The 27,588-nt window shown below is 36.9% G+C and overlaps 1 protein-coding gene across 1 annotated transcript; it reads right to left on the bottom strand.

Moving 5' to 3' along the window:
* Positions 1–109: 109 nt before the first annotated feature.
* LOC145317572 (protein Skeletor, isoforms B/C-like) lies at positions 110–27,588 on the bottom strand. The gene is made up of 22 exons (XM_080158718.1): positions 27,354–27,588; positions 26,567–26,673; positions 22,960–23,047; positions 22,521–22,637; positions 21,931–22,085; positions 21,577–21,659; positions 21,157–21,222; positions 20,827–20,895; positions 19,855–19,931; positions 19,384–19,437; positions 18,919–19,010; positions 18,086–18,181; positions 15,170–15,304; positions 14,657–14,724; positions 14,028–14,133; positions 13,431–13,508; positions 13,165–13,219; positions 2,482–2,621; positions 2,034–2,087; positions 1,570–1,672; positions 1,123–1,217; positions 110–736 (listed from the first exon to the last, which is right to left on the bottom strand). Exons 1-22 carry the CDS (start codon positions 27,483–27,485, stop codon positions 637–639), a joined length of 2,070 nt encoding a protein of 689 aa, XP_080014844.1. The 5' UTR covers positions 27,486–27,588; the 3' UTR covers positions 110–636.

The following is a 27,588-nucleotide window of genomic DNA, read 5'->3' as shown; positions in this document are numbered from 1 at the left end:
TTATAAAAAGCCTCTTTAAAAAATGTGCTATAGCGATCCTGTTGAAAGAGACGTACCAACAATAAACTTTATTTTATAGAGTGGCTGCGCTCTAATAGAAATACAATTATTTAGTGTATTTAAAGTTTATTTGTCAATGATTTAAAAAAAGAACTGTATGAATCTACACATTATAAAATCACATTAAAATATAAAGGTCAAAACCAAAAGGTTTCTATGTAATTACAGAAAATCATTCTAAATAATATTAAAACATATTTTTATCAAATTCTACCAAATCTTATAAACCTAAAAGGGAAAAATAAAAATTCTGATTCAGAAAAGGGGAATAGATATTTTAATCGTCTCTATAAATTTTTAAAAAGTTTAAATGCATTTTGAATTGAGAAAGAAACAAATACTTTGCTATAGGCTGATTGTAAGATGGCCAGAAATGAAAATTAGCTCTTATTTAAAAGTTTAAAAAAATCCAATGTTTATCAGAATGTTTATTCAGGTCCCTATCTAATATTACAACGGAGGATAAATAAATCTAATTTCGATGACAAAATCTTTCTAGAATTTGAGTTAAAATTTTCATGGGTAGATTTATTTAACTTCCATTGGGATAATCTAGCTTGCTGTTACATAATAAATCTAGCTGAAGATCTTAAAGATGAAGGTAGTGACTAGAGCAAGTGAGGTGAGTGTGGCGGGAAGAGCATGTTCACCAGAGTTTCCAAATTTAGGCCGCCTCCTACAGTCACGAATATACGGATTAGTAATTATGGTAAATCCCCTTTAGCTAAAAGTGGACCACAAGCAGCACAAAAAGTATTTTTAATGCCTAATTAAGAAAAAGTCAATGACAAGTAAGATGTAGGAAAAAATTTGAGCCACAACATGCTGGAAAAGTGTAATGGCCAAAAAAATCACTTGTGGATAATATATTTCCAGACGTAGTTTATAAGTCTGTTGAAAATTATATTTAAAGTTTTTTTTCTCTTAAGATGGAAGTTAAAAATAAAAATGTTACTTAAATTTCTTTGGTCATTTCTTAATACGGTTTAAATATAATTTTTTGCATTTTTGTCGTCCGCTGGATAATATTGATGGTTAAAATGAAGTATCCGTATATCCCACCTAAAGTTGTCGACTACATGAATCCTCCATCCCATGTAGGGGGTGGTGTAGGAGTGGTAGTAAACTACGTCAGGCCAGGTTACATTAGGGGTCACCTAAAGAATAAGATAACTTAGAATCAGGGTTCATTCGCAAACTTAATTCAGCCATTGCTTCGTAAAGTAGATTCAATACTAAAATTTTAAAAAGGTAGAATTTTTGGTACCATATCAATTCAAAAGAATGGTACGTGCGTTTGCCCGTTTTTAGATTTTAACAGCCTTATTTGCTTTTTAATGACTAAATGAAAACAATGCAATTACAAAGATACTTAAACGACAGTTTTACTCAAAATAATTTCTAAGATTTTTTGTGTGCTGTATTTTTTACAATAACAACTTCATTTTCCTTTTGTATGTTATAATATGATGGCAGTTTTTAAAATTTTAAGTAACAAGCTTACAATACCTGTAAAACTGCTTTATCACCATCTTCGCATTTATAAGTGAGGCTGTTCCTGAATCTTTCAAAAGAATTGATCTCGTCGTCTCTCCTTCTGTCTCCCTCATTCCTGAAATACACATTTCGTGTACAAATGTTATAAACATAGCTTAGCAAACTATCTATATTACAAAGTAGGCAAGGTCCGTCTGTCTGAAGCTTGAGATCTTGGTAACCATTAGCTAATTAGGTTCTACTTTTCAGGAAACATACCTACCAGACCAGTGATGGTTTCAAGCTATTTTCTTGGAGAGTGGATAATTTCCAAACCAAGCAAATCAAATTTACTTTTGTGACTATTATGGCAATTATAAACATAAATTAAAATATTTAATTTATAAAACTGAAGTAAGAAACGCTGTTTTAATATAAAAAATAAATTAAAATTTATGTGTTAACTCAGAAGTGAAGAAATTTTAAAAATACTGTACCTGTGCTTCCAAAGGCATAGACGTCCAGCAGAGGTAGGTCTGGGTTTTCCACGCCTACAAATAAAATGATAACATCCATAAAAGTGAACTCAACAAATTATGTACCTTATAATACCTAATATACAGAAATCATTTTGCAAGGTTTGGAGATGATAACATGTCATACTTAGCCAGAGTAGGCATCCGACAATAAATATAAATTTCAAATAAAAGTAATAGATGCAAATTAAATTTTCAATCTTAATAAACTACTAACAGCTAGTGGATTCTAATCCATGGTGATTTTTCTTGGGAGGGTTGAGGTTCCCTCTCCCAAACTAGTTAAAAACCTTTCTTGTACCTATAAGAAGCTTCACTATAAAGGCAAACCATATATGTCGAGTGGTTAGCGAGATCTTAAGCTAAACAAGAAAGTTAAACATCCTGTTACTTCAATAAAAAGGATTACCAAGTAAATTCAACACCAGCCAACACTCGGACATTCTTTCTTTGTTCTTCAGTTAACCTATCATATCCGCCAATAGGTTCGTCTGTTATAATGAAGGGATGATAGAATTCTGCGCTATTCGGATTGCTGCCTCCTTCCACCTAAGTAGTTAGAACATATTCAGGGCGACCACTCCAAAACAAAAAAAAAATAGTATTTTTATAACTGTATATTTTTAAAATCCATATAGTATATATAGTATATTTTTTTGAACACATATAGTATGATATAGTATCGGACTTATAAGGGGGGGGGGGGGAGTTTGTACACTTATAGGAAATGAAATTCAGTACCAAAGATTGGGAGGGTACTGTGGGCTTGTTTTTAAAGTTATCAACCTAATTCTTTTTGTAGGCTCTCTTATATGACTGGATATACACGTATTTCTTTGAAAATTGAATTTCGGCACTTTCCTTCTAGGGGCTTGTGGAGCAATAGACCCCCCAAAACACTAAAAATATGAGTTCTGAACTTATTTTTAAAGATATCAACCTGATTTTTTTTTAAAATACTTTTTTAACATAATTGAATCAACGAACCATTACAGATTTCATTTTGGGACTTTCCTTCTAGGGCCTAGTGGAGCAATAGACCCCCCAAAACACTAAAAATATGAGTTCTGACCTTATTTTTAAAGATATCAACCTGATTTTTTTTAATAATACTTTTTTAACATAACCGAATCAACGAACCATTACAGATTTCATTTTGGGACTTTCCTTCTAGGGCCTTGTGGAGCAAAAGACCCCAAAAAACACTAAAAAAATGAGTTCTGTGCTTATTTTTAAAGATATCTACCTGATTTTTAAAAAATAATACTTTTTCAACATAACCGATTGAAGAAACCATTACGGATTTCATTTTGGGACTTTCCTTCTAGGGGCTTGTGGAGCAATAGACCCCCCAAAACACTAAAAATATGAGTTCTGACCTTATTTTTAAAGATATCAACCTGATTTTTTTTATAATACTTTTTTAACATAACCGAATCAACGAACCATTACAGATTTCATTTTGGGACTTTCCTTCTAGGGGCTTGTGGAGCAATAGACCCCCCAAAACACTAAAAATATGAGTTCTGAGCTTATTTTTAAATATATCAACCTGATTTTTTTTAATAATACTTTTTTAACATAACCGAATCAATGAACCATTACAGATTTCATTTTGGGACTTTCCTTCTAGGGGCTTGTGGAGCAATAGACCCCCCAAAACACTAAAAATATGAGTTCTTACCTTATTTTTAAAGATATCAACCTGATTTTTTTTCAATAATACTTTTTAACATAACCTAATCAACGAACCATTACAGATTTCAGTTTGGGACTTTCCTTCTAAGGCCTTGAGGAGCAAAAGACCCCGAAAAACACTAAAAATATGAGTTCTGTGCTTATTTTTAAAGATATCTACCTGATTTTATAAAAATAATACTTTTTCAACATAACCGATTGAAGAAACCATTACGAATTTCATTTTGGTACTTTTCTTCTAGGGGCTTGTGGAACAAGACCCCCAAAATCTACGAACTATTACAGATTTCATTTTAGGACTCTCTTTCTAGGGGCTTGTGGAGCAAAAGACCCCAACACTAAAAATATGAGTTCTGAGCTTATTTTTAAATATATCAAACTGATTTTTTTAAAAGAATACTTTTTTAACATAACCGAACTAAGAAACCATTACGGATTTCATTTTGGGGCTTTCCTTCTAGGGGCTAGTGGAGCAAAGATCCCAAAAACACTAAAAATATGAGTTCTGACCTTATTTTTAAAGATATCAACCTGATTTTTTTAAAACACTTTTTTAACATAACTGAACTTGGTAACTTTAACAGATTTAATTTTGGGACTTTCCTTCTAGAAGCTAGTGAAGCAAAAGATCCCCAAAACACTAAAAATATTTTTTTAATGATAAATTTTTTCACATAAATGAACTAGATAATCATTACAGATTTTGATTTCCTTCTAGAGTCCAATGAAAATGCGCTTGAATCAATTCACAGTCATATTCAAATATTATGTAGTATTCTGAAAAAAAATTACATTAAGACGACTAGATTAAGGTTTCATAATACTTGGTATAGAAATACTGTACAAAGACTAAAAATGATGATGTATCCTAACAAATTAAAAAAAATTAAAAAAAGTCAAAAACTATCTACATAATTGAAAAAATTAAGTATTCAGTGTAAAAAAAGAAAACTATTAGTTATTGATTGGTTTTTCAATTGCAACAAATACAGCATGTCTTTTGCCCCAATAGCTTCTAGAAGGAAAGTCCCAAATGAAATCTGTAAAAGTTACCAAGTTCGGTTATGTTAAAAAAGTGTTAAAAAAAATCAGGTTGATATCTTTAAAAATAAGGTCAGAACTCATATTTTTAGTGTTTTTGGGGGTCTTTTGCTCCACAAGCCCTAGAAGGAAAGTCCCAAAATGAAATCTGTAATGGTTCTTTGATTCAGTTATGTTAAAAAAGTATTATAAAAAAATCAGGTTGATATCTTTAAAAATAAGGTCAGAACTCATATTTTTAGTGTTTTGAGGGGTCTATTGCTCCACAAGCCCCTAGAAGGAAAGTCCCAAAATGAAATCTGTAATGGTTCGTTGATTCGGTTATGTTAAAAAAAGTATTATAAAAAAAATCAGGTTGATATCTTTAAAAATAAGTTCAGAACTCATATTTTTAGTGTTTTGGGGGGTCTGTTGCTCCACAAGCCCCTAGAAGGAAAGTGCCGAAATTCAATTTTCAAAGAAATACGTGTATATCCAGTCATATAAGAGAGCCTACAAAAGAATTAGGTTGATAACTTTAAAAACAAGCCCACAGTACCCTCCCAATCTTTGGTACTGAATTTCATTTCCTATAAGTGTACAAACTCCCCCCCCCCCTTATTTAGTAATACATAGTATATACATCATTATTAATAACTCAAAGCAAAGCTGTTATCAAAGCAATTTCACAAATAAGGGGCTTACTCTGTGATTATTAGGCTAGGTATTAATGTGAGACTATAGGTTATTTAGGATAAAAGTTTACTTTTGGTTAGTATTTCACATATATTTAATCATTTTTTGGATAGGTCTCAGGTTAAGGTGCTACAGGCCAGCTGGAAGGTGGTTTCTGGACAAGTAAAAAAAATTAAAATTTCTGTTTGAAGGGTTAGAGATAAACTTATAAAACAAAATATGCATCTTTTTGGATGTTATTAACGTAAATGAAGAAAAAATTTAAATAGGCCTCCAAGTTCTTGTCTTACAGGCCTGCAGGTCCACACTGGACAGGTTATAGATAATTTTTTTAGTTGAAGAGTTAGAGGCCAACTTATAAAAACAGAATATGCATCGTTTTGAATGCTATTTACATATCTGAAGAAATCTAAATTCGGCCTCCAAGTTCTGGTAATGTAGGCCTCCAGGTCCACTCTGTGGACAGGTAAAAAATTCAAATTTCTTTTTTAAAGAGCTAAAGGGCAACTTGTAAAACAGAATATGCATCTTTTTGGATGTTATTAACATAACTGAAGAAAAAATATCGACCTCCAAGTTCTGGTCCTGCAGACTCTGCATGGAGAGTTGAACAACAAACTTCCCTTAATTGAACAGTTAATGGTATATATTTGTAAACAAAATGAGCTTATATTTGGATGTTATTTATATATTTGAAGAAAAAATAAAATTGGCCTTCAGGTTTAGGTGCTTCAGTCCTCCAGGTGGACTCTGGACACGAATAAAATAAAAATTTTAAATTTAAGGAGTTAAGAGGTTAATTCATTAAACAACATAAGCATCTTTATAGATGCTATTTATATGTTTAAAGAAAAAATGACAATCGACCTCCAGGTTTTGATGCTGCAGGCCTCCAGGTGGACAGGTAAAAATATAAATTTCTTATTTATAGAGTTAGAGGTAAGTTTATAAAACACCATAAGCATCTTTTTAGATGTTATTTACATATCTGGAGAAAAAATACAATTGACCTCCAGGTCCAGGTGCTGCAGGCCTCCATGTAGACTCTGTGCAGGGAAGACCTGAAATTGATGGCGGATTTTAATTTTTTCTTCAGATATGTTAATAACATCCAAATAGATGCATATTCTGTTTTTAAGTTGACCTCTAACTTTTCAAATTATAAATTTGAATCTTTTACCTGTCCTGAATGAACCTGATCTTGGATCCCGATATGTTAAATTAACATATCGGGATCCAAGATTAATATTGTTAATATTATCCAAATAAATGCATATTCTGTTATATAAATAGACCTCTAACTCTTCATCTAAGAAATTTTATTGTTTACCTGTTCAGAGTGGACCTAAAGGCCTGCAGGACTTGAACTTGGAGGCCTATTCATATTGTATTTTCTTCAGATATGTTAATAATCCAAAAAAATACATATTCTGTTTCATAAGTTGACCTCAAAAATTAAGAAATTTGATTTTTTACCTGTCCAGAGGGGACCTGGAGGCCTGCAGGGCTTGACCCTGGTTGCTAATTTTCAATTTTTTCAGATATGTTAATAAAATCCAAAAAGATGCAAATTCTGTTTTATAGGTTGACCTCTAACTCTTCAAACAAAAAAATTGAATTTTTACCTGTCCAAAGTGGACCTGGTGGCCTGTAAGACCAAGAATTGGAGGCCAATTTTAATTTTTTCTTCAGATAAGATAATAACATCACAAAAGATGCATATTCTGTTTTATAAGTTGTTCTCTAAATTAAACAATTTTTCTACCTGTCCAGAAACCACCTTTTAGCCTGCAGCACCTGAACCTGGAGAATTATCAAAAAAATTATTAAATATAAGACTGAGAACTACTACCCAAAAGTAAACTATTATCCCAAATAACCTATAGTCTCACATTAATACCTAGCCTAATAATCACAGAGTAAGCGAAAGTGGCAAAACTCCCCCCTCACCCTTAATTTAATTCTATGAAAAATAACTGATATCTATATCATAATCACAAACAAAAATATATTTTCTTCATCTCTTTCTTACTGTAGAGCTTTATGCATTTTTGTCATATCACAGTATATAATAAGCCCCCCGCAGGGGCTAGAAATAGGAGAAAACCTACTGTGAAAATTAGACAAAACGCTCCTTAAGAGGCGTTGTCGAAAAACTGACAATATTCGTTTTTTGTTATATAAATGTAATATTATATAGTATATATAGTAAATTTTGTTCAAATAAAGGTAATAATATATAGTATATATAGTAATTTTTTGTCATATAGTATGATATAGTATCCAAATTCATCCTATATAGTATAAATAGTATATATAGTATGCAGTGGTCGCCCTGCATATTGGAATTTTCAGCGTTTGCAACGGCCAACCCAGGTTATGAAAGTACCTAACTATGCATAAAATTATTTAAAAATGTGTAATGATATTATTTTTTATGCTTATGTTGAAATACATATCTATCTATCTTTTATCTAAGCAACTATTACTTGTAATAATACAATTCTTGGCAGTTTCCCCTCATAGTACCTATTTACAGAAGCACCCCCCCCCCCTTATTTTAAAATATATAAAGAGGACTATCCACGAACGAGAGCACATGATTCTAAGTACCTTACAGCATTGATCCTTAGTATTTTCTTTCAGAATATAATAGGACACCATATATTATTAATATATTGACGAGAAAATTTATGTTTCACCATGTTTTTTTAGGTATTTTAATTGATTTTGAAAACTTTTATGAAGCTAATTCTTTTAATAAAATGGATATTTGATGATCCATATGCGAATACTCGTGTTATATAGATTGTAAATTAATCCATATTAACATTAATTTAAACATATGTGGTAATACGGCAAACAGACGGACGGGCAGTTTACAGAATTGCTACGCAGTGACTTATCATAACAAGCCCTCTGCACTAATCCCATTATATCACCATTTACCTCATGACCGACGGTGACCCCGCTATCCAGCGGTCATACTGGCCTGCCTAAATATGGGGAGGGGCACGGACACGCAGCTATCACGCGCCCCTCACGCAATTATACAACCGGGAGGCGCTGCCTCCCCTTTTACCACAGCTGCCCCCGCAGCCTGTCTACCGCCGTGGGCTAAGCCCTTGTGTCCCACACCCCCTTCAAACCTAACCATTGTTATAATCTGTTGTATATAAATAGTAAACATTCATTGTAAATATTATTCAGTTAAATATATAATTTCTGTATGACTAAATCCTGCTAGTTTGTTTTGGTAGAATAATTCAAGGCTAAGGCTCGTTGGACTCGAACTCGCAACCCTGTGAGCTGAAACGTTCGGCTTACCACATCTTGGTGTCAGCGTGTTTCAATCGAGCCTTACAGAAATTAGCCTATTCTACCTCTGATTGGACCCTTTGGCAAGTAAGGGGACAGTCAGCCGCCAACTGAGAAGCCAACTGACCCGTGAGACGGCCTTTTTAGGTCGAATTTCCATCATTTTGAACGCAATGTGTGGGCCTTTGGCCTACGGCAAGCAGATTTAGCCTGCTAGAAGCGCCAGTTACGGCGCTTTTTCCGTACCGTGTAGGAGTAGCGCTAGGTGCGCAGCCACGGTAATCGGATAATTTAGCTCAAACGGCTACAAAACAGAGTCTAAATTGGCAAGTGTAGCTGGGACAAGCCCCAGGACACCCAGGCCAAACCTACAAGACGGACAGCTAGGTGCTGGTCTCCCTGAGAAGGCAATGTGTGGCTGCGAAGCTTCAGCACACAAGTAAGGCCTACCACTGCGACGGATAGCAGAATTTGAGCCACAGGCACGGCAGGACGGGACATTCCCTGCCGCTGTCTCCCAGGATTCGAACCCGAGGCGCTGCAGGACGGGCCATTCCCTGCCGCCATCTTTCGGGATTCGAACCAGCGGCGCTGCAGGACGGGACATTCCCTGCCGCCGCCATCCCTCTGAACCTTGCAGGACGGACATTCCCTGCTGCCAGTGCTTCCAGAATCACACCTAGAGCTCCTAGTGATAACAACACATAAGTGTGTATAAATGTCAACCAAGTGATAAAAAGAAATATAAAATTGTTGACCCAGTGATAATTGATAAGCTCTAGTGATTCGAAGCTACAGTCTAAGCCACCATGGTAAGCAATACTACCATAGCTGCGGTTCGGCCACCACCGAAGTTTCTGCCGACCCCAGCCGAACGGGAGGCCCCCTTGTCTCAAGGGCAGGACCTCCACTTCCCCTGCCATATCAGGGTGAGGTTTCCCACTCCTGACCCTGCCCAGCACGTACAGGTTGATGCCATGGTCGATTCTGGCAACCGTGTACCAGGGTCTGCTGTAATTTCTGAACACCTCATGCACGCAATGGGCGTGCAACGCATGTTGATTCCAGACAACACCCAAATCCTGACTGCTAACGAGGAAGGCCAGCCCCTCCAGGTAATAGGAAAATTAAGAGAATTATATATGGCAGTTTCACACACCCTTATACTCCATCTGTACCACGTGACTGTGGTACGGAATCTCTCACACCCTCTGAACCTAGGAGGGTATTTTCTCAAGGAGTTCGGAACTAGGCTCTGTTTCGACATGCAACCCCCCTGCTTGTGGGTGCGTGGGGAGTTCATCCCACTCCGTGGTGTCCCCATCGACCGGGAGACAGCCGAGAGAGAGTTGAGTTACGAGGGGCCTCTGCCAGGCCCACTGCCAGAGCAGCCGCGTGTGGTCGAGAAGGGCACGCACTGGGTGGATACTGAGCTAAACGCCCATAGGGGGACCAACCTGCTAGCCATGGGGTTGCCCCCAGTGCCCAAGGTGCCGCTGGAGAACCTGCCAACGACGTTTCCCGAGATTGCCAGCCCTCCAGAGCCGATCTTCTCCGCCGACACCTTCATCAACGGCCAGCCGTGTCCACCTGGCCCCCTCTACCTGGGACCCCCAGCCATTCAGCCAGCCGAGTCCGAGTCCAGACCCGTCAAGTCGCGGTCTGATGCACCCGGAGCCATGCTCAACTCCCAGGAATCAGCCTCTCCCGGCGCCGTGCCCGTCAAGTCGTGGCCGGCCGCCTCCGGAGCCACGCATGGCTCCGCTGCCTCAGCCTCTCCTAGCGCCGAGCCCGTCAAGTCGCGGCCAGACGCCCACGGAGCCCAGGCTGGTCCCAGAGCCCCGGCCCCTCCCGAGGCCGAGCCCGTCAAGTCGCGGCCGGTGGGTCCCGGAGCCGAAGCTGACCCCGCGCCAGCCACGTATAGGCTAAGCGCTGTCACTCCAACTGATGGCCAACCACCCCAACTCCGGACGGCCAAGCGGGTGGTCTTGCCTGGCCGCGGCGTCATGGCTGTCCCTGTTGAATTAGTGGGGCACCGTACTAAGGATGCCATCCAACTAGCTGCCCCAGAACAGAGGTTTGGGGAGGATCTTGTCATCCCAGAAGGCCTGTATGCCCACAGGCCTGGCTCCGCCAGTGTGTTTCGAGTGCTGGTGGTAAATGAAGGGGAGACGCCCCTCCTGCTGGACGCTGGCCTCCCCGTGGCTGGGGAGCTGGTCAAGCCTGACATTTTGGAGGTTTCTGATAAGCCTCCCCCTCGTATCCATTCGTTCCAAGAGCCTGTTGAGCCCCCAGATATGCAGGAGCTGTGGGAGGCCCTTGAGATGGAGGAGAATGAGTTCCTGCGCAAGGACCCCCTGCTCAAGAAGGAGGTCTGGACCATGTTATCAGAGTACAGGGACGTCTTCTCCAACTTTACCCCCGGCTGCACTGACGTAGTAGAGTTGCAGCTGCGCCTCAAACCAGGGACCCAGCCGATCCGCCAGAGATTTAGGGATCTGAACCCGCGGCAGGAGGCTGAGCTGGAGAAACAACTGGACACCTGGCTACAAGAGGGAGTCATAGAGCCTTCAGACTCCGCCTGGAGTAGCCCCCTGGTGCCCATCAAGAAGAAGGACGGGAGCACCCGCTGGGCCGTCGACTACAGAGCCCTCAACAAGTGCCTGGAACTGGATAGCTACCATTTGCCCAGGATCCAGCAGCTGGTAGAACGAGCGGGAGGACACCGCGTCTATAGTGCCTTAGACGCGGTGGCCGCGTACTACACCATCCGTGTGTCCGAGGACAGCCGGCCTTGCACCGCCTTCACCACCCCCAGGGGCTTGTACCAATGGAAAAGGATGCCCTTTGGCCTTGCTACGGCACCATCTGTCTACTCCAGATTTATTGCAGGGGTCCTAAATCCATTAGGCACGGCCAACCTCCAGTCATATCTTGATGACGTCCTGACCTTTCACCAGGATACCTGGGCCCACCTGGCTAGGCTCCGGGAAGTCTTGGAAGCCCACCGCAGGGGAGGAATCCGCCTCAAGCCAGCCAAGACCAAGCTGTTTTGAGCCAAGGTGGATTATCTGGGCCACACCCTCAGCCGTGAGGGGATAGCCATGCAAGAGGATTATATTGACCGTATCCTGGACTGGCCGGCCCCCAGCACCCCCAAGGATTTGCTGGCGCTCCTGGGGTTCTTTGGATACTACCGCCTGTTCATCCCAGAGTATGCCGACCTCACCTACGAGATGAATCGGCAGAAAACGGCCAAGACCCTGGCCTGGACGCCTGAGATGGAAGCCCAGCTGCTACAGCTCAAGGACAAGCAGACGGACGGGCAGTTTACAGAATTGCTACGCAGTGACTTATCATAACAAGCCCTCTGCACTAATCCCAATATATCACCATTTACCTCATGACCGACGGTGACCCCGCTATCCAGCGGTCAAACTGGCCTGCCTAAATATGGGGAGGGGCACGGACACGCAGCTATCACGCGCCCCTCACGCAATTATACAACCGGGAGGCGCTGCCTCCCCTTTTACCACAGCTGCCCCCGCAGCCTGTCTACCGCCGTGGGCTAAGCCCTTGTGTCCCACACCCCCTTCAAACCTAACCATTGTTATAATCTGTTGTATATAAATAGTAAACATTCATTGTAAATATTATTCAGTTAAATATATAATTTCTGTATGACTAAATCCTGCTAGTTTGTTTTGGTAGAATAATTCAAGGCTAAGGCTCGTTGGACTCGAACTCGCAACCCTGTGAGCTGAAACGTTCGGCTTACCACACATACATATGAGATATAGTAAATGTGCTTTTTTTAAAATTTTTATCATTTGACAACATGGACAATTATAGACACCGTAAACTCAACAAAACGTTTGATAGAATTTTAACAAAAAATGGTGGACATTTTTTTACTTTTCTTCAACTTGAAGTAGTGAAACATTAATTTTCTCGTCAATTTATTATTTATTGATAGTGACCTATTATATTCTGAAAGAAAATACTCAGGATCAATGCTGGAAGGTACTTAGAATCACGTGCTCTTGTTCATGGATAGTCCTCTTTAGCATGTTTGTTAATTATTTTAGGTCAGAATAGGATAGCTTTTATGGCTACAGGGCCGGGTAACCCGCAACCTTAGGGTTGGGGTGTCGCAGTTATTGGCTCTTTTAGGGGTTAGGCGTAAGAGAAGGGTTCAGATCTTGTATAGGCACTTTAAAAGAAAAAACACATTTATTAAAATATTAATGTAATTAAGTTTACAGCTATTTATTTCATCAAAAGTTATTGTTACTGTTGATGCTGCGCTATTTAAATATAAAAAAACACCATGAATGTTTTGATTTAAATTATGAAATACCTCAAATGTGTAATCCAGTCCTCTTTTCAGATAAATATCTGGCACCATGAGACCTGCAACCACACAAAATCTAGCAAGATTCTTTTTTAAATTTCCTGCTATGACTTTATAAAAGAGGAGTTTAGTATTTTTTGAATTAGGAGGGATAAAATCAAGTTATAAACACACTTGTCTAAGAACACGTTGTTAAAAGTAAGAAAATAATAAAATTTCACATTCAAATTTGGATGATTGAAGAAAATGCTTTTAAGCTAGAATTTTTTCCTTCAATATACCAGACCAAGTTAGAGGCAGGTAATCCTGTTTTACCACTGAAACCACGACGTCCGCCACCTGGGCCCAACCTAAACAAATTATATAAATATCTAAGTAAACAATTACAAATAAGATTTTTTTTTCTCTCAAAGAGTCTTAAGAATAAATAATTATTTTATACATTTTTATCATGAAATTAAAGAGTCTTGTATTAAAGTTTTTTCTTAGTTATTTTTTTGTCTGGAAATCCTATTTGAGAATAGAATTTTTATTATGCCCGCTTATCTTCTCTGAAAAGTACTGTCATGTGTCTAAAACATTCCTAGCAAGCATCACTTTGAACATCTATAGTATAGTTAGTTTAGGAAAGAACGAGAACCTAAAAAGAGATGAGACAATTGGCGTTAATTATAAACCCCTAATTATTAAAACCAAAATTACCCGTTCTTCAGTAAAAAGATTTAATTATAGTTAGAAAAGTTTGAACACTGTTAGTTTAAATTAAATTAGAAAAGTGCGCTAAAAATAATGTACTAGTAAACTTTGGGTCTTTACAATGAAAACCCGAGAAAAAGTTAGGTATTTGTATGTAAACTATTAAGGCATACTTAGCACTGAAAAATCTTCTGGGAGGGTCAAATACAGGAGGAACAAACCAGGGAGCTGACACTTCTTTCCGGTCAGTTGTGAAGGATATACAATCATTGTAAGGCTCTATTTACAAAAACATATTTAAATCTTTATCTGATATGTAAAAAAAACTCAAAATTAATTTAATTTTTAATTATTAGCACGCAAATTATATTTCCGTTTGTAGCTCAATAGATTAAATTAAATCGTTGTTATGTTAATAGATATAAAAATAGATATTTTTAGAGTATAATTTTAAGCAAAGCTGTATGAACATTCCACAGTGCAGTGGTGGGGGTGATGTAACCTTCTCGTATGTAACGGCTTAGTAGTTAAGTTATTTTTTGGGGGCAAATTTTAGGGCAAATCCTCCACAAGCTCTATCCACACATCATACTCTTAGCAGCTCCCAGCCGTTTTTAGCCGGTAAGCGGCTGGCAATAGACATTTAAAAAATGGTTTTTGGTAACATTACAATGAATTAAAGCAAAAATATGTTTCAAAAGGTTGATTCCTACGTAATTTATGGCTTGACTTCAAGGTTTGAAATGTGGCATAAGTTTATAAAACGTTATTGCATAAAATGTAAATATTTAAGTATTTTTGCCTGAATTTCCGAAATCAATCTGTGTGTGCATTCTGCTGTACGTATGATGGAAACTTGGCTCTTTAATTCTAAAATTATTAAATGAAAATTTAGTAGATATATCTATACAATGTATAGTATACATTGACTGTACATTTGTATTCAATTCATAACAGTATGGCACGGGTGTAATCATATTGTTGAAGTCACAAATCATATTTTCAATGTATTAAGTTCATTATTCAATAGAAATCTCTATTTCTTTCTCTAGGGGCCATCTCTCGCAGGACCTTTCTTGGACCTATATGAGCTTTACTGAAGAGAAGAACCACGTTGAATCAGCGGTCAGAGCGATTATTTGCTACACACAGACAGTCATCCTGTTAGTTTTATATAATGATGACAAACAATTGCAAAAATTCAATTAACTTTGGAGTCGCATGACTGACTAATTGTAGGTGTTTTTCTATGAGTTTTGATAGTCCTATTAAAATTCTAGTCCCTTGGGGACTAGAATGTATCAGATTTGATTACCTGTGCGCCCTCTCAGAGACCTTGCCCATGGCCCAGATGACCGACACGGGGCCTGACTCCGGAATCACGAGGTCACCAGCGTCATCAAGGTTCTGGAAAGTTGTTCTGTACGTCAGGGCTGTTATTCCATTTTCTCTGAATTGAAATAATAATCATAAATAAAAACTTCAAGCAACGGGTAGTAGACAATGTATGTATATACATTAGGTAGTATATCAATAACGACTTATTGTAGCAGTTATCCAAAGCTATATTTTAGTCTATGCTCTATATTACTATTAAGGGAGAGGTCATTTTCTAGTATATCCCGTAAAGGTGTGTGTTATAAGGCCTAAAAATAGTAGTAGAACGATAAGGTGCTCTAGATATATGTATTCCCTATTGAATAGAACAATAGGGAAATTTTTTTTTTTTTTTTGATAACCGTACCTGGATTATCTAAAAAAAATACGAAATTTCTAGGGTAAGGGGGGGGAAGTTTCGGTAAGGGGCTATTCTCGGTAATTTCGACCTACCTTCATTAAATGACCTTTTTCTCCATGTTCCTTTCAAATGACAGAAAAAAACATTAAAGCAAATTTGTTCCTTATTAAATTGCCTACAAAAAAGTATAAAATGAATTTTTTGTGAGATGAATATTAAGGGTACTTATTGGGTCTCAAAGTCGGACGAAAAATTTTTTTTTTCCAAAAATTTTTTAGTAGGTGTGTAAAGATCGACCTACACAAAAATTGATAAGACCTAGAGCTGATCTGAAAAACTTTTTGAACTAGAAATTGCCCGCTTTTTCCAAATCCGTTGAGAGCTTTAAAATCGGGTTAATATTTTTTTCAAAAATGACCAAAGTTGGCGCCGGGGGAAAAATCGGTAATTTCAAAAGAAATTAAAATTCAACTTTTAAGGTCATGTTTTCATGTTTTCTTTTGTCAAATCTATTATTCCATATGGACTTTTTAAGAATTAGGCCTAAAAATGAATAGAACAGATAAAAAACAAAAAAAAAATTAATTTTATTTTTTGAATCAAAATTTTGCGAGGAAAAAAATCAAAATTTCTGGTCCTTTGAAAAAAAAATATTTTTGACATAGGAGGAATAGTCCGATCTTTATGAATTTTTTTGTGGTTAATCCCAATCACCTATACTAATTATGATTTATTACGCTTGTTTGGTCGCTTGGCCTTTTTTCATCGATTTTTTTAAGGTTAAAATGTAGTCAAGATTTTTTGCAAAGATGACACTTTTGCTTCAAATTCAATTTTTGAGGTCAATTTTTAATCAATTTTCATGTTTTTTGGGCTAAATCTATAGTTCAATGTGAGCTTTTTTAGGATCAGGCCTAAAAAGTAATAAATACGGTTTTTTTTATATTAATTATAAGTTTTTAAAAAAAAAAATTTCGAAAAAAAAAATCGAAAATTCGCGTCTTTCAAAACAATTCATTTTTAACATAGAAGGAATAGTCCGATCATTATGAAACTTTTTGTGGATAATCCCTATAACCTATACTAATTATGATTATTTATGTTTGACTGGCCGTTTGGCCGTTTTTCATCGATTTTTTTTAGGTTGAAAAAAATTACCGATATTTCCCCCGGTGGTGGGGAAATATCGGTAACTTTTTTGCGGTCAATTTCGGCCAACTTCTAAAAGTCCTAGGATAATGTCCTTTTAGGACCTGATAGTCCTTTCTGTAAGCTTTCTACTGGTCTTGGTTTCATTTGAAAATATTAATATTTACCCCATTTTTTTCAAAAAAAACCGAAAAAAAACCGAAATTTCCCCCCCCTTACCCTATCAAACGCTTTGTTTGGCTCAAACTGACAAAAATTAAAAAAAAATATAATTATAATAATAATGTTTTCTATAGGTACAAGGTAAAGGTTAAGAACAATCTATACTATTAAACAAAGGAAGAAGTCATTCTTTACAGGTTGATTTATTATAATTATATTTTTTTTATTTGTGTCAGTTTGAGCCAAACAAAGCGTTTGATAGAAATTTCAGATATTCCAGGTACGGTTATCAAAAAAAAAAAAAAAAATTTCTTCCCTATTGTTCTATTCAATAGGAAATACAAATATATAGAGCACCTTATCGTTCTACTACTATTTTTAGGCCTTATAACACACACCTTTACGGGATTTACTAGAAAATGACCTCTCCCTTTATTTTGATTGATTGAAAATAAATATAGAAAAATAGAATTTTAACAACAATAAAAATGTTAAAATATGAGTCAATAAATCATCGTAGACGCAAAAGCAACTTTTTAATAAATATTTAACAGTAGTTATCTAAAAGGGGGGGGGCGAAAGTGACACTTTTTGAAACCAAAACTAAAAGTCAAAGGAACTCAACTAAAAAAAGGGTTACAGGTCTGAGATTTTGCATGGCAGTTGCTTTATAGGAGTACAATATGGAACTGTGAAGAAACGGCGGCGCAACCGCCGAAAACCGCCGAGAAAAGGCAACAAAAATTACGGCAGGAAACGGCGGTTTTCGGCGGTTTCGCCGCCGTTTCTTCACAGTTCCATATTGTACCCCTATAAAGCAACTGCCATGCAAAATCTCAGACCTGTAACCCTTTTTTTAGTTGAGTTCCTTTGTTGACTCTTAGTTTTGGTTTCAAAAAGTGTCACTTTCGCCCCCCCCCCTTTTGTCATATTTTTTGACAACTTGAACTCAACAAAACCTTTGATACTATTTTAACTTTAATCGCTAAACATAAAAATGCCAAAATCAATCATATGCTTTGAAGTGTTTATATTACTTGCTGTCATGTATGGTCTCCTTACAAAGTAATTAAAAAATCTATATACTAATGCTACTGTAATACAGTTGACTGTAGTCACCATTTCTTACATTTTTCCAATAATGGCTGCCACGGAACTCAAATATCCTATTAAAATACATACCTAGTAGCTGATCTGAGCTGATGAGAATTGATTCCGCCCATCATCTCATCATTGCAGGCTCCACCTTCCTGGCCAAGCACAGTATGACACACAGCCCTGATATTTAGATAGATGGAAGCATAATAGACAGACTATTCTAAAAAAAAGAATAAATACTTCTTCAAAAAAAGATTCATATAGCATGAACCAGAAAATTATATAGTTAGAAGCATGTCAGACAGACTGGCATAAGAAAAAAGGAATGTAGATATCACTTTCTGAGCCAAGCTAAGTGTAGAAAATTAAAAAGATAGAAGAAAAACAGAAAAACACACAGACTGGTGCAGTGGCCTAAGAAAGAAAAATTTATATTTTATATTTATTTTAACATCGCAGTCCTGCGGTACGAAATAACAGACCTGGAAATTAGATAGATATAAGCATAACAGACATAAAGACTGACATAAGAAGAAAGCAATGCAGATACTACTTTCTTAGCCAAGCTTAGTGTAGCATACAACAGGAACAGATGGAAGTATAACAGACAGACTAGTACCCTAAGAAATAAAAATTTATATTTCATTATTGCAGGCTTGCGGTACTATATAACAGACCTGTAAATTAGATAGATAGAAGCATAACAGACATACAGACTGGCATTAGTTTTAAGAATTTATATTTAATTTCTGTAGGCTTAGCACGATATGACACACACAATCATAAAATTAGTAAGTTGGAAGCATGACACACACATTTATTAAGCAAATCAGACTGTCAAACCGAGAATGAAGGCGGAACCAAAAACAGCTATCTACCACAGATTATTTTCTATTTCTAGTTTTAAATTAACTTACTTTGCAGTAAGATTAAAGTCCTCGACATGACCAAGAAACTCGTCCATGTATAGAACAGCCACGTCACCACCCACCATCTTATTTTCTCCCTGGACAAATTACAATACTTTCTTGCAAATGTTTGTGTATAGTTGCTAAGCTAGAACACATCTTTCTTACTTACAGATGCTTTATCAGAAATAGATTTTATTCAATATTAGTACTTTTCCCGCTTGATAACTACTAGAGGCTAAGCCCTTGGCATAGAGTGGCTCTGTATCCGATGGGGTAGAGAGGGGACAAAACTATAGCCTAAGCCCACCAAAAGACAATAGCATTTTCTAAAATGGAAATCTCAATCAGTTCCAATAGTTATTTAAATCTTAAGCTTAAGACAAAAAAAAACATCTAATTACATAATAAAATTACAATTACATAAGATGAATTTAGAATTAACAATTTAACATGTAAAAAGTATTATTCCTGAGCTCCGCTCAAACCAAAAGCCATATACTCGTCGTCCTTGATGTGGCCAGCCAACTAAAATAACATAACATTTTTAAAATTCTTTCTTGGTGTTTTAGGGAACGATTTAAATGTTAAAAAAGAACTTTAAACATTATAAAGGCATTTGAATATAATGAAAAATTCTGTGACTAATAGCAGCATGAACATGACTGAAAAAGACTGAAAAAAACACAAAGATTTAAAAGATCATTACACAAAATTAATTGTTAATTACCTATTTGTTTATTCACTAGGTATAATAATTAAAATCAAATATTAATCTTAAAAGGTTACAAAAAACGGAGCATTAAAAGTAATGATGAAAATACAAGAAAAAAGGACGAATAAACTCTATTTAACAGAGAATTCGTTACCTTCATAATTAAAGAATAATGAGAAACAAAGGTTTATAGAACACACAATACGAAGTTTGGGTGATAATTTCCTTACTTGAATAGTAAGTTGAGGGGGGAAAGATTCCCATGCAACCATTAAATTCTTGTGAAGCATCTTGCAGTTAGGTAGACCTGAATACATTAATATATATAGATAGATAATAAAGTAACAGGATGTTTGTGTGTTTGTCTGTGTGTTTATGTGTGTGTTTGTAAGTTTGTACCGAAGGATCTCGCTAACTGCGGAACCGATCGGGTTCTCCTTAACAGGGTAGCTTCTCATAGGACCCGGGAAGGTTTATAACTATTTTCTTGGGGGGGTGGGACAATCCCCCCCCCAAAAAAAAATGAAAACACCCCCCCCAAAAAAAATGAGAATGAGGGTCGTAGCCGCTAGTATAGATAGATAGTGACAAGTTAAGAAATACAGGTTTGAGATGGGTGTAAGGGGGTGGCAGAATGAACCTAACATTATATTATGTACTAGCGGCTACGCCCCTAGAGACCTCTAGGGGCACTTGAGGAGAGAAGAGTCGAATTCTATAACCCAATTTATTATTTTAGATTTTAAAAGAAAAAGTAAAAAAAAAATTTAGGAGTTTTTTTCTAGGGGTGATTTCTCTTGGGAGGGTGGTGGTACCCTCCCCCAAAATAGTTATAAACCTTTCCGGGACCTATGAGAAGTTACCATGTTAAGGAGTACCCGATCGGTTCAGCGGTTAGCGAGATCCTTCGGTACAAACACACAGACACACAAACATCCTGTTACTTTAGTATAAGGATTTATATAACAGGTTTTAATTGTAAGTAAAAGATTTGAGAATTTTAATAGGAAAATTTCAGCGAAATAAGCATTAATATTTCACATTTTTTTCAAGCTTGATATTACTGATTTAAAGTATAAAGATCACTTGCTCTTGATCTAGCACTTTAGTTTCTGATACTATAGGTCTTACTCTTCAAGAAGCAGAGTCTAGCCATATTAAAGGTATAAAAAAAACGAAACCTTAAATAAATAAATTTGTACCTGGTTTATGTTCCATGACAGATACAAGACTAGGAGGAACATTCAGGTCTTGATTGATAATAACATATGCTGAAATAAATATTAATCAACCGTTGCAAAACTTTTTTCAGTAGGATTGTTATAAAAATCCAATCTAACAAATACTTACACTTTTGTAAGTTACATAAATTGCAAAGATATGTACTTCTTTTAATTTATTTGAAATCTTTTATGGCAAGAGTAACATGGATAAAAAATGCTTAGAAGTCGTAATAAAAAAACCTTTTGTAAAAACATCAATTTGGAAGCATTATCAACCAAGTTTTCATAAAATTCATAACTATCATTTACCTAAATCTCTATGATTCTTCATGTCATAAACGGCCAACCAATCAATCTGGAACACAGTCTTATCACCTATAAAGAATAATGTTACATTAGACATAGAAAAAATTATAAAATGCACAGAGAGCTAGAAAGAGGTAAAAATTAAAATGAAAGAGAAGGATAAAAATATTGAGGGAGTAGGATAAGAGGGGGGAAGAGACATAAAGGTGGAAAGAGAGATTGAGAGAGAAAAGAAAAATATAAAGTAACAGAAAGAAACAGACAAACGAAATTATAGAAAGAAAGAAAGGAAAGAATCATGTTGGTTTCATTATATACAGAAAATAAAATAATTTAATCTTTCTTTGTCTAGGCATTTCTCTATGCGCTTAATTCTACATATATTATGCGCTTGATACAGTACACTGTTAAAACCATTCAAACCTGGAATTTGAAGGATGACATCATTCTCAAAGTATATTCCCAAAGGAGCCAGGTATCCAAGTTCATCAGGAACAATAAATCCTCTAAAACAAAAGTTATTAAATCAAAAACTAAGATTTAGTTAGCAAATCCTTTGACGCTAAAATTATAAATAACACATATCTTTTATTATAATGTTATAAATTCAGCCAATTTCAAAGACGACGTCCCAGGGGGAGGGAGGTAAACGGGTAATAACCCAACAATAAATATAAAAAATATATATCAGATAATCAGACATCCCTCGCCCCCCCCCCAAAAAAAATTTCTACCCCACCTCAAAAATAAAAAGCTTGGGCGTATTTTTTATCTTACCTTGAAGATGGCTGAGGCCCTTCACCAGCAAAGAAGTAAACCTCTCCGCCCTTGCCATCATAAGTAAATGCGGGAATCTTGACTGTCTTGGAATCCATGACGACCACTTTGTCAGAGTTTATACTGTTCGTTGTTCCTTGCATCTTAGCTAGCTCCTAAATATAAAGGATATATTTGTATTAGCATGTCCTTGTTTTATGTATGGAGGGGGGGCATATGATTTGGGTTACCTAAATTCTGTGATACAGTATAAATAATTAAAAGTAGGAAGATGCGCAATCTATAATATAACTAAATCTTAATAAAAATCCTAATTTTCTCTTGTTACTTGAAAATTTAGAATTTAACACATGAAAAATAAGGGTAGATTAATGTATCATTCATAGCCAAATCCTTTTAATTTTATTTAGTATAGTACAACTTTGGGAACTTTTAATGAATTTTTATTGGTTGGTCCAATAAGTTGAGTGTCCAAACGTTTCAAGCACTAATTGTAATCTACAGAAGGGGTAATTAATTATCATTGAGGATGTATACTTGTCTGCCTTTGTCTTATCCCTTTTTATCCCCAATGAAATAAGCTACCTTACCTGGTATCCTGGTGGTGTAAAATCTGCCGGGATAAACACGTCTCCAAAATTGTTCTGTGTGTTGATATCAAAGATTGAGAACCATTTGATGTCGGTGATCTTACGCTTGCTTGGCAACTGCAATAAAAACAAGGATAAAACCATACAAAAAACGCTCAAAACCTCAAACAAGAAAAAAACATTACTTAGAAGGAAAACAATCATCTTAAGTTTAAAATATTGGCGACGATTCTGATATCATAAAGTAAATTTAAAAAAGAAAAAAAAAGCTAAATATATTTTAATAAACAAATGAACACAGCCATTGTCTGAAGGGAGAGATTATTATTTTTTTGTAAGCAAAGAAGATTCAACCAATATACCGATTTCACCCCGATTTATGAGAAACATACGGATAATACTTAGTTATAAAGTAGCTGTGCTACTATAAATTAATTACCGTCAGAGTGAAATCTTCATTGTAATATTTGTCAAGAACATTTGTTTTCTGATTTTGATCTGGCACAATGAAACCTTCGGCACCCGGTCTAGAAAAAAAATCAAATAATTTTTATAAGACACCTTACAGTCTGTCTTTTCTACTAGGAAACAAAGAATGGCTGAGAGGAGGGAACATTGGACTGTAAATTATGCTAGTACCTAAAGTTCTGTTATTAGTTGGCTTAAAACTAAGGACACTTTCATTCTTAATTGACTGATAAACTAGCATTGTCTAATAGGATTTTTATGTAAGGGGGAAATTTGAAATCTGCATCAAATTCTAAGGATTTTTTATAAAATTTGTTTTTTGTATAATTCTTAATCTAAAAGCGGAAATACAATTTAAGTTAATTAATTTTGACCAATAGGATAGGTGGATTAGAAACTACCTGCGCTCTAATTGGGTGAATGATGTACGACACTTGCTTCTCCAATCAGAGCGCAGATAGTTTTCAATCCACCAATCACAGATGTCAAAATTAATTAACTTAAATTGTATTTCCGCTTTTAGATAAAGAATTATACAAAAAACGAATTTTATAAAAAATCCTTAAAATTTGATGCAGTTTTCAAATCTCCCCCTAACATTAAAATTCCTTCCAACTTATATATCCTATTGTCTAAGCTTTTAAATCAATAATTTGAATCTACAGAAAGGGGAATTTTGTTTTTCGTCAAAGGGGATGTATTCAAATTATCTTTCACTGTTTACTTAAGATACATAGAAAAGGGATAAAAAGAGGTTATACTTAGTAATGCGTTAGTAATACTTAGTAATAGGTTAAAGAAAGTGACATGCATATAAACAAGCCCTAAAATTTTAGTACAGAGAAAAGGGCTCACACCCCTCCTCAACTGAACTTTATATTTAAAAAATGTCCCAAACATTCGGACAATTGGGCGTTCAAATAGGACCTAGTGGTAGTTAGAATCAGTTGAGAACAAAATCCTAGCCATTCCTTCTTGCCAGATATGGCCATTTTAAGATTTTAGTCAAATTACACTAAATAACCTGATACAAACTTTACTCTTCTTTGAATATTTTAGTGTAATTGTAATGGGAGAACCTCAAAATAGAGTAGCTTTGCTCCTCTGACCAAACTGACTGCCTGGAGTTCCTAATAGGAAGTTCCTTAATGTATTAACACAAGTGGGGATTCGAACCCATTCCCAAAACTATCCAACATGGAATAGCTGTATATTACAGCATGACAACAGTAAATTATATATTGGGCTCGGGCAATGGATGCCACTTTGGATACCCTCTGCTAATCCTGGCTGTTATTGGTGATGAGCAGGGTCAGCTCCTTGTTGGATTGTACCTTGGTTTCCCAAAGTCAGGCTCTTTCGCTGGAATTACAGCCTTGTCTTGACCACAATCTCTGTCCTGGGGGGCAGTTTGATGTGTAAACCCAGCCCTATCCAGTTTGTGCCTCCTTGAGGCACCTTGAACAAAATTGGGATGTACATCTTACAATAGCCACTTTTCCAGTTTCACCTTCTGGGGGCCCCTACCTTGATGGGAATGGCCAACAACTCCATGCTACCCATATCCTGGTCATCAGTCAGCTCTGAACAAATGGGGACAATGGTTGTGGCTGACAGTGGCCACATGAAAGCTGCCTTGGCCAGACAGTTGATTGTACAGCCAGAGCTTGCCTATAGTTGCTGGTGGTGGGAGCGGCTTTGGGCCTTTCCCAGGCTTGACAGGGCTGGGGCCACTGACTTATTGGGAGTGTGGGCGAATCTCCCAACTGTTCCATACCATCATCTCCTTCAAACAGTAACTATGTCCAACTTCCTCAGAAAGAACCCTCCCAGGTTTATGGCATAGTTCAAGATGCACACCACTATGATCTCCTGGAGGATCAATATCAGGGTAGAGCTAAGATGAGATGCTTCCCTGCCAATCCCAGATCAGCAAAGCTGCCATTGAAGGATAGCTGCAGGTGGTGGGCCGCATACCTAGGCTTGGGATGCTGGTGTGCATCTTGAAATATACCCTGAACCTGGGAGGGTTCTTTCTGATGGATTTGGGGGACACAGTTACTGTTTGATGGACCCAAGCTGATGGTATGGATCAGTTGGGAGAGTAGCCATGGTTGCCCCCACTCCCAATAAGCCAGTGGCTCCAGCCCTGCCAAGCCTGGGGAAGGCCCAGACACATTAAACTAACCAGATGGACTGAGATGGTGGTCAATACTAGGCCAAACTTCTAGCGCAGAGGCCTGGCTGTGGGGAACCCCAGGTACAAGTCCAACAAGGAGCTGACCCTGCTGATCACCAACAACAGCCAGGATTAGCAGAGGGTATCCAGAGGGGCATCCATTGCTCAAGCCTTATAGACAAATTACTGTAATGTACAGCTATTCCATGTTGGATAGTTTTAGGAATGGGTTCGAATCCCAACATGTGTAAACACAATAAGGCAATTCCTGTTAGGAACTCCTGGCAGTCAGTTTGGTCAGAGGAGCAAAGCTTCTCTATATTTGGGCTTTCCTACTACAATTACACTAAAATATTCAAAGAAGAGTGAAGTTTGTATTAGGTTATTTAGTGTAATTTGACTAAAATCTTAAAATGGCCATATCTGGCAAGAAGGAACGGCTAGGATTTTGTTCTCAACTGATTCTAACTACCACTAGGTCCTATTTGAACACCCAATTGTCCGAATGTTTGGGACATTTTTTTATTATAAAGTTCGGTTGAGGAGGGGTGTGGGCTACTAAGGCTAGTATTTATGTATTTTTGTATGCCAGTTTAAATAGCTTCTGGATCTTAAATAGAAAGAGATATGTAATATATTGTTTTTGAAATATATATATTTGGGTGGGTTCATGTCGGAATTAGACAAAGAGGGGATATGCAACAGATAAAATTAACCTTAAAACATTTCTGACCGAAAAAGAATTTTAAAAAATTGAGTTTTAGAACGCGACCACTAAAAAATATATTTGATTACTTATTAATATGCAAAGACGACATTCAAATTTTTTTTGAATCAGAACTATGGCTTCATTGTGCTCCCTGGAAAGGCCTTGAGGAGCTGAATCAGGAACTTTTGTCCGTTTCAAAATATCTCGTTTCTAGCCTTAGCAATCACTAAAAAAACACATTTTTTAAAGGTTTATTGAGAATTGTCCAATTTGTAGAGGCTAGGAACGAGATTTTTTGAAACGTTCAAAAGTTCCGGATTCTACTCCTCAATGCCTTTTCTGGGAGCACCATGAAGCCATAGTTCTGATAAAATAAATTTTTGACTCCCATTTATAAATAGCTATACAATTGAATGTCTGGTCGTCAGCGGTTTTAAGACTTAGGATAAATTTTAAATCATTCAGAGGTGTATTATACTCATACAAATCATTTGCAAATCCCCGCTTTGGCCTCAGAAAAAAAATGTCCAAAATCGACCCACCCTAACATATATGGCCTGCACAAAGATGTTAGTTTGATAAAGTAGTCTTGGGTTGAGATGGATCAATAGCTTTTAAAACTTAAATAGAAACAGGTTTACATTTTTAGTAGGGAAAATGGTCCATAGACAAGTGACATACATACGATACCTGTTAGAAGTACCAGCCCAGAAAAATGTATCCTTTCCATCTCCATCATACACAAACTTTCTTATGAGAATTGTATTTGCATCAACAGCATACACATCGCCGCTAACCTATTACCGATAATAATTATGTATAAAACTGTTTAGCATAACGGAGAACGTGAAATTGTAGCCACACGGGTTTGCAACCATTTCATTATTCGGTAATATCCTCTTAGAAATTTTTTTTCTTTAATTTTGAACATTTGAGTCCCCCCCCCCCCCCTCCCCGACAGCGATTAGGAACTCTGGCCGCAGCGCTCGGCTCCCTAGCCGAAGGCGCTCGGCCCCCTTGCCTGCCTAGCCGCAGCGCTCAGCCCATTTGCCTGCCTAGCCGCAGCGCTCGGCCCCCTTGCCTTCCTAGCCGCAGCGCTCGGCTCCCTAGCCCATAACCTAACCTAACCTAAAATAGTTGTTCGCTCGGATGGGGGGGCGGGGCGGGGGGGGTATTCAAATTTTCAAAATTAAAAAAAAATTCTAAGAGAATAATGCCCATTATTCTTAATAGCAAATTAAGCTAGCTTCATCAATGTTTGACTACAGCAATGTTTAGGACCAAAATCCCGTATGGGTATAATTACAATAAAACCAAAAATAAAATATGGTGATTTCAATAATTCAAACAAAAACGATTTATTATTCTTAGCCTTTCCATTTGAAACACAAATTTATCCCCCGACCACCCCCATGTGCCCCTAGAGGCATCTACAGAGACGTAGATAAGCCAAAAGTTGTATATATATTTGTCTAACCTGATGATGATATGAGTTGAGCTGTCCAATATGTTTCCCCTTATACTCCGTAGTCTCGTCTTCAAACTGTGCCACCACTCCACACAATAACAAGGACAAGGTGGTGGTGGCCACCAGCAGCGGTGCCCGCATTTTTACTGCTTTTAATTTACTCTGGCAGCTCAAAAATTGCTGCTTTTTTTTGGTACAAACAGTTTAAACTTTAAGAGCGGCAGTTTTTTGAGGTTTTAGTCTG

The sequence above is a fragment of the Acartia tonsa genome, chromosome 1 (genome assembly GCF_053477335.1).
Source record: "Acartia tonsa isolate MP-2025a chromosome 1, ASM5347733v1, whole genome shotgun sequence".
Lineage (NCBI taxonomy): Eukaryota > Metazoa > Arthropoda > Copepoda > Calanoida > Acartiidae > Acartia > Acartia tonsa.
Note: the sequence above shows the minus strand (reverse complement) of the source record. Positions and strands in the feature narration are given on the sequence as shown.